Source organism: Telmatherina bonti (assembly GCF_933228915.1).
Source record: "Telmatherina bonti genome assembly, chromosome: 7".
NCBI classification, from domain to species: domain Eukaryota; kingdom Metazoa; phylum Chordata; class Actinopteri; order Atheriniformes; family Telmatherinidae; genus Telmatherina; species Telmatherina bonti.
The window spans coordinates 35,542,072-35,549,263 of record NC_136625.1 but is presented as its reverse complement, the minus strand read 5'-3'; the positions used below and the strand labels follow the sequence as shown (position 1 = coordinate 35,549,263).

At 48.4% G+C, this 7,192-nt stretch overlaps 1 protein-coding gene across 2 annotated transcripts; it reads right to left on the bottom strand.

Moving 5' to 3' along the window:
- Positions 1 to 4,593, bottom strand: atp1b3a (ATPase Na+/K+ transporting subunit beta 3a). Of its 2 annotated transcripts, XM_079243072.1 has the most exons (8): positions 4,503 to 4,593; positions 3,916 to 4,242; positions 2,521 to 2,649; positions 2,189 to 2,287; positions 1,912 to 2,102; positions 1,779 to 1,829; positions 260 to 346; positions 1 to 188 (listed from the first exon to the last, which is right to left on the bottom strand). In XM_079243072.1, the coding sequence occupies exons 2-8, from the start codon at positions 4,025 to 4,027 to the stop codon at positions 21 to 23; spliced, it is 837 nt and encodes a 278-aa protein (XP_079099198.1). In that variant the 5' UTR covers positions 4,028 to 4,242; positions 4,503 to 4,593; the 3' UTR covers positions 1 to 20. The 2 variants fall into 2 exon arrangements, with proteins under 2 accessions (XP_079099198.1, XP_079099199.1); XM_079243073.1 differs by lacking the exon at positions 4,503 to 4,593 and having other exon boundaries at positions 3,916 to 4,301.
- Positions 4,594 to 7,192: the final 2,599 nt, after the last annotated feature.

Sequence of the window (7,192 nt, the reverse complement as noted above, 5' to 3'; positions counted from 1 at the left end):
TCCTTCCGCACGCCGCTCCTTTACTCCACCACCTTGATCCGGAAGGTGACGCGGCCCAGGAACTTGTCCCTCTCGTCGTTGTTGCGCAGGTTGGAGCCCTCCACGCGGCACTCCACCGTCAGCTCCTTGTTGTAGTCGTCCTTGGTGAGCAGCAGCTTCACCGCCACCAGAGGCTGGACGTAATTCTCCTGCAGTCAGAGGATCAATCAGCCTCCTGTCGCCGGCGCTCGCCTGAACGTGACCGAGGGCGGATACTTACATGGGCTTTCCTGCCGTAGTAGGGGAAGTACATCTTATCGATGCGGCCCTCGCTGGGGAAGTAGTGCATCGGGACCGCACTTTCTTTCTGCAGAGGAGAAGAGAAGAACCGAGTCATGTTCAGAAGCTCTGACACGTGGATCTTCACAGTAAAACGGCTACAAGTTCAGATGCTGATTTATTCTGCAGGTCAGAAAACACAAGTTTTCCCTTAAAGGTGGAGTATGTAAGATTTTCAATATTTTCTAAATAAATTAATAAAATAACTACAATCCTAATTAGATAGTTTTTTTTAACATGTAGGTTCCAGTCTGTCCATATTTGATATTAAATTACAAGTTTAATTAATGACAAAAAGCACTTTTTTTTTTTTTTTTTTAACTGGTAGGCAAACATTGAAGAAGGGTCTTTGTCATTAATTAAACTTGTAATTTATTAACGTATCAAATATGGACAGACTGGAACCTACATGTTTAAAAAAAAAAACTAATTATGATTGTAGTTATTTTATTAGTTAATTTATTTTGAAAATATTGAAACTCTTACATACGCCACCTTTAAATGTGACAAAAGCTGTGAACTTATGACTGCTGGACTCAGATCCATCCTCTTCACCTGCTCCTCTAACTCTCCAGGATGTCCAGAGCCTCCAGGGCTGCTGTCCTGCCGCTTTTCCCCGTGTCCCTGTTCCACCTTGACTCAGGTGTGTTGGAGCAGGGAAACATGGAAAACCTGAAGGATTCTGGCCCTGCAGGACCTGGAGTTTAACTTTTATTTTTGTCTTTGGTTTTTACTTACTATTTAGTTTGTTTTATTGTTTTAAATTCCATATTCCTTGTATGGCCTCTTGTTTTTATGTTATTTATTCGCATTTGAACTGTTTTATTCTGTTTTTATTTTGGCCGATTGTGTACAGCACTTTGTTTCAACTCTGGTTGTTTTAAAGGGCTTTATAAATAAAGTTGAGTTGAGTTACAAATAGCAAGAAGTCAGAAAACTTGCGTCGCCGTCTCATTTCCGTTCCAACACAGCTTCATGTCTTCTGATACCAACAGGGACATGAATGCAGGGCAGGACGTGGGAAAGAAGGGAACAAATGACCCTCTGGAGTTACACTGAGGAGATTAAAACAAGATGCGAAGCGGGATGCGTTCAGGGGAATCGGAAAAGTGACATTTGCTGCAACAACGTGGCACCGATCCCACTAAAAATAAACGGTGAAATGTGACATTAAAGGGTGAAACGTCACTGGGATGAGGTTTTAGAGGCGCCTGCGTGATGGTTTGTTATGCAGCAGAAATGTTGGAACACCCCTCGTGGCTTTTTCCTCAGAATTTCCAGGTTCATCTTACCCTAAAGACGTCGTTGACAGCATGCAGAAAGGTACGAGACACAAAACAAACGAAAAAACATGGAAAAGAAATGTTAAATCCATCACAGTCACATGGTTTAATGACAGAAATAAAAAGAGACAAAATACAGACAGAAAGAGCGGCGTGTGTGTGTGTGTGTCTCTTTACTTTTACTGTGCAGTTGATGTACGGGTCTCCGTGCGGCTTCAGCCCGATGATCTGCGGAGGAAACAGAGACGACAAGCATCCGTTCAGAGACAAACGTTCTGCCTGAGTCGCTGTGGCGAAGGCGGATGCTCACCCGGTTCATCTTCAGGAGGATGCAGGGTTTTCCTTCATGGTACCCGAAGTTGGGATCGGAGAGGCCGGAGCAGAGGCTCAGCGACGCCCGCTTGAAGCGACACGCCTTCTTGCCGGTGGTCACTTCATCCTGCTCGGTGTAGTCTCCCGGAAAGCAGTCTTCGTTCATCTCCTGTTGCGAGTCGTTGTACCCTGACGGGGAGACGGATCGAGTCACGTTTCACAGCGGCGACGCGGAGAACAGAAAGAGCTGGGCGTTAGGATGGAAGTGCATTTACTGCGCAGGAACGACTCCAGGTTCCGGACGTACTGCTCGTACTTCTGCGGCTCAGACTTGTTGAAGGAGATATCCAGCGAGTTGGGGCGGATCACCAGGCCTGCAACACGAACATCAAACTCAGCGAACAAAGAGAGGAGACCAACGCTGGAGTTGGTCTCAAGTTACAGCCGGAAAGCAGGAAGAAAATCCCAAACAGATCGATGGGAGAAGGAGGAAAACACAGCTGTAATGTTGCAGATAATTGTGACGGCTCGTAAGAGGAGCGAGCATGAATAATGGATGCCTGAAAGCGAGCCAATGCCGGGATCGGCCACGCCGGGAGACACAAACCTGGACTGGGGACGCGGTCTCGGTATCTCGGCACGTCGTCGTCCAGAGTGAGCAGCATCACCCACATGGTCAGGGCGAACATGCCGGCCAAGAAGCAGTAGAACACCAAGTAGAAGAGCAGGATGAAGGCTGGAGGTGGGTTTTAGGAAGCGCACACACACACACACACACACACACACACACACACACACACACACACACACACACACAGAGGAGGAGAAGAAAAGAGACGTGAACACACACTCCAGTCAGTTTTCTCCCAGATGTGGAAGGTTTAACAGTCGTATCGGTGGACTCTCCCTTTTAGAGACCATTTTAAATGGAGGAAGAAATGCATCACACTGCTAACTAACGTCAGGCAGCTTTTCACACACACACACACACACACACACACACATCACTTCTTTAAACAATCAGGTGCTTCTGTCCTCGGAGCATCTGCAGCCTTGCTCCGGCGCAGAGAGGAGAAAAAGATGCATTTAAAGAAACATCTGACTCAAAATGGTTCTCCAGCATCCAGCCTGCACACACACACACACACACACACACACACACACACACATACGTCCTCTAAATTCACACACACACAAAACAGAGGGATGCACCCTTCAGCCTGTACCCCCCTTCCCCTCATTCCTCTCCAATGCTATCCCATAATGCACCTGCCTGGTGCGTGAAAGAGGGAAGAATGGAGAGGGAATCCCATTTGACCTTGACGGGCATGCTAATGTGGGCGGCCATGCAACTGCAACGGAGCATCCCACCGCACCGCAGCACGGGGGCCCGAGCCGCCTGGCAGCCTATAGGAGCCGGCTGCAGGGAGGGGGGTTACCGCCGCAGAGCCGGGGAGGAATCGTTACATAAAGCCGACGGCTGGAGGTCCAGCTCAGAAACACACAACGCCTCACTCCTCATGAGGAGGATGATGATGATGAGCAGCTTCATCAGCTGAGCTCTGATCTGTGGACGCCAACACTTACAATTAAATATGCCATGACTGATCATCACCTGGTTGGCTGTTTCTGTCTATGCAGCAGCACGGCAGGGTGGGGGGTGTGATGGAATGGGATGGGGGGGGCATCATTCATCCTGAGCCTCTTGGTGCAGGCTTCTCCTCTACACCACCATGTAGGCCTGACACTGCTCCTCAGCTCATTCCCAGCATCTCACACTGGTGTCACTCTGATCCAGTCATGCACCAGAGAACCAGAGACCCCCCCCCCGCCCCATCACCACCATCCCACCCCTCCATCTCCCATCGCTTTGAAAGGAATGATAGAACATGTCAGGTTAGGTGTGAATCCACCTGGACTGAGAGCACAGCCTTCATCTTAGCAGTGTAAAGGGTGTGTGTGTGTGTGTGTGTGTGTGTGTGGATGGGAGGGGGGTCCTTACCCCAGCTGCTGGCCGTGCGTCCCAGCAGCTCCCCGGTCCTCGTGTTGTAGATGGAGTCCTTCCAGCTGGACACGGGCTCCTTGTTGGCCGCTTTATCCTCGGTGCTCGCCATGCTGATGGGGCTTTAAATGCTCCAAGCGTCGCTTCTTCCACCTAGTAGAAAAAGAAAAAAAAAAAAAGAAAAAAAAAAGGAAAGAAAGCGCAGCGGGGCGATGTAATGAGGAGAAGGAGCCGGCGAGGCGGCGGCGATGCCTCCTGGTCGGATCAATGCTGGGGAAGGAGTGGGCGGTGATGAAGCAGGAGGGGAGAGATGTTCTGCAGGACCGACTAGAAGAAGAGGAGGAGGAGGGGAAAAAAAGAAAAAAACCCAGAGAGAGGGAAGGTGAGGAAAGAAGAAGAAAAAAATCAGTGACGTCCACAGCAAGCGGCAACCTCGGGCGGTGAAAGCGAAGCAGTTCCGCCTCCAGCCGCTAGGGGCTCCAGATCACAGCACGGTAAAAAAAAAAAAAAAAAAAAAAAAAGCACAAATAAAACATGTTTACAGCCGCTTAGAAAAACACACTTTAGCTTTAATAGATCATGTTTACCTTCATGAGAACTGCGAGAGAGGAGAAAGTTCTGCTAACGGATCCGTTTAGGAGCTTTCCCACCTGGAAACCTCAAGTCCCAGCTGACGCAGCGCCACCACATGGACGCGCATTGGCTCAGCTCGGAGACGCACGCTGACCGTGACGCAGACGCACCGCTTTACGCGCACTAATTATAAATCATCTTTCTGATCAAGCTTCATATTCTAACCTGTTGCAGGAGTTTTTCAGGAGAAACGTCTGGAAATCTACTGAAGAACGCGCAAAAATGGGCGCGTGAGCTGCGCAAAGCGCGTCCACTGGAGCTATTTTAGCCTCTTTCTGTCAGAACATCCTGATTTCTTGCAGATGAAGCTCTTCTGCATTCAGTCCTGAAGCGGTGAGTCACTCAACTGGGATTAACTGGTAATCACTCCACAGCAGACACTGGTTTACACACTGGTTTTTATTAACAATAATAATTATTTTAATAATAAAAAAACAAGCCCAGGCAGTCGGCATGTTTCTAACCACTGAGGAAATTATCTGTGACCCACAATCCTTGTTGCTATGACAATCTGAGTCATGCTGAAACTGGTGTGTGTGTGTGTGTGTGTGTGTAAAGGGTGAATAGTTGTAAACAGATGCATCAGTTTTCTTTTCACTGCATCCGGTTATTTAAACACATTTAATTTCATTCATACACAGGTCTGCAACAGTCAGAGATGACAGAAGGAAAGAGTGGGGTGGGGGTAGGATGTTGAAACCCTGATAGGAAAAAAAGCTTCCAAGCTCCTGACACTCGAGTGAACAATCCCATTTTACCATGGAGGAAAAAAAGGCAACAGAAGAGGGAAGTTATATAATGAGCAGGGTTCAGCTCGCATGGGGGGAGGGGGACCAGAGTAGTGGTCGCACCGCTTTCACTTCCTGCTGTCAGCTTGAATTTGTGGCAAGGCAGGGCCTTCTGCAACTCACACAATGCAGCACCAGCCGCGATCCTGGGCTGCACACACACTTTACAGGCATTTCACTGAGTGTTGGGGCGTTAGAGCAGCCGGCACTGATTCACAGGCTACTCCTGCCTGTCTCCAGCACACGCGGCCCATTTCTCCCGGTGAAGGCTTTCGACTGTAAGCCAAGAGCTTAGGCAAGTGGAAAAACTGTCCATGTTTGAGTGAGAAAGTCCAGATGGATGGAAAGTCCGACAGCGGAAGGGTTGGGGTGGCTGAAGGGTTATGCAGAGGAGATACTGTATGGAAGTATGGGACATACACAAAACTCTACTGTGCTCTTCTTCTAGCTGGGAGCAGACACACAATCCTGCCATTGTTTAGGAAAAATCCCCTTTAGCGCATTCAATTAGCACCCCCTTCACCATACCAGCAGCACAGAACAGGAAAAACACACCCCGTTTGTTCTCAGTCACTCCATCCGTAAGCTGCCATAGCAACCCCCTCACAGCGAGGCTGGCTACATCAATGGGACTCAATCTGTGGACGCATCTGACAGTCTGAGTTTCAGATGATTCCTTGAGGAAAAAGCAGCAGCGTTTTTCCCCTGAGGGAGTCCATGTGGAGGTGAAAAAAGAAGCACTTCACAGAACAGCTGCGCTCCCGTTGTGTCAGCGACACCTGTGTATGGATGAGACCAGCGCTCACGTCTTCACATGAGCCCTTGTACGCGATACAAACTTGTCACTTTCAAGAAAAGACGACACATATACAGAAATGGGTTTGGGGAAAGGCTTTAGTGTAGTTTTGATCTGAGGCGTTACAACAAGCAATGAGGAGCAAGCACAAGTCTACGGAGCCAGGAGAGGGACACCAGTCTGGAACTTATTTTTCCACCTTTATAATTGTAGCGCGTAAAGGAACCAATCACTCAAGGCTAACCCAGAGCTTCCCGGACTGCGTCATCTAGTGGCGCGGTCCGGAGTTACATGATTTTTTTCACTTGACCCCCCCAAATGATCCTAATGTATTGCTGTTCTTATCTGTTATAGGGCGGCGCCGGTAAAACTGGCTGCGTGGCCGAAGCTTCAGTTTGGTTCTGTAAATGTCTGTCTGTCAAACCTTGGACGAGCTGGCTTGAACCTTGAATTTCCCTTTGAATAATGAATAAAGTATCTTTGATTTTATTTGATTATAAGTCATTTTACAGGTAAAAATATTTTTTTAGCTGGATTTTTTGGCTTGCAGGATTAATCTAAACATGTTTTCACAAACAGCTGTGAAGACGTCGGGATAACGGGGGTGAAACGGACCTGAGCAGAGAAAGGAACTGGAAAATCAACCAGGTTTATGGATTCATGGGGTTTTGAGAAGCCAGAAAAGGGTCCGGGTACGGGAGAGGGAAATGATGAGCAATTGTTCAGGGCAGCTTTAGCCTTGGTCACACCAACAGCTGAGGGTCACGGCAGGGTGGGACACGGTTTTTAGGTTACCACATGTGAAAATTGGGAAGGGTACCATAACATCTAACCGACCCGTCCTACTTCTCTTCTGTTGGGGTACCAATCGAACAAATCAGACCCAAAAGAGCGGGTACACTGCTATCTGTACGGTTGAACAAACAAAAACAAAACCATACGTCACTTCCTGTATGCGCTGACATGACAACAAAGCAGGAAAGGATCCTTGTTCCTTCTGACGACCACAAACTGCTGGATGGCCGCCATTCTCCTTCAATGTACCCCTGCTCCAACACAC

Bases quoted from the DNA above. Each gene is read 5' to 3' on its own strand.
- atp1b3a (XM_079243072.1), bottom strand. From the start codon at position 4,027: ATGGCGAGCACCGAGGATAAAGCGGCCAACAAGGAGCCCGTGTCCAGC. The intron at 2,288-2,520 runs GTTTGTGTCTCC...TTCGTGTTGCAG, and splicing joins AGACCGCGTCCCCAGTCCAG to GCCTGGTGATCCGCCCCAAC. The intron at 1,830-1,911 runs GTGAGCATCCGC...TTTCCTCCGCAG, and splicing joins TCCTCCTGAAGATGAACCGG to ATCATCGGGCTGAAGCCGCA.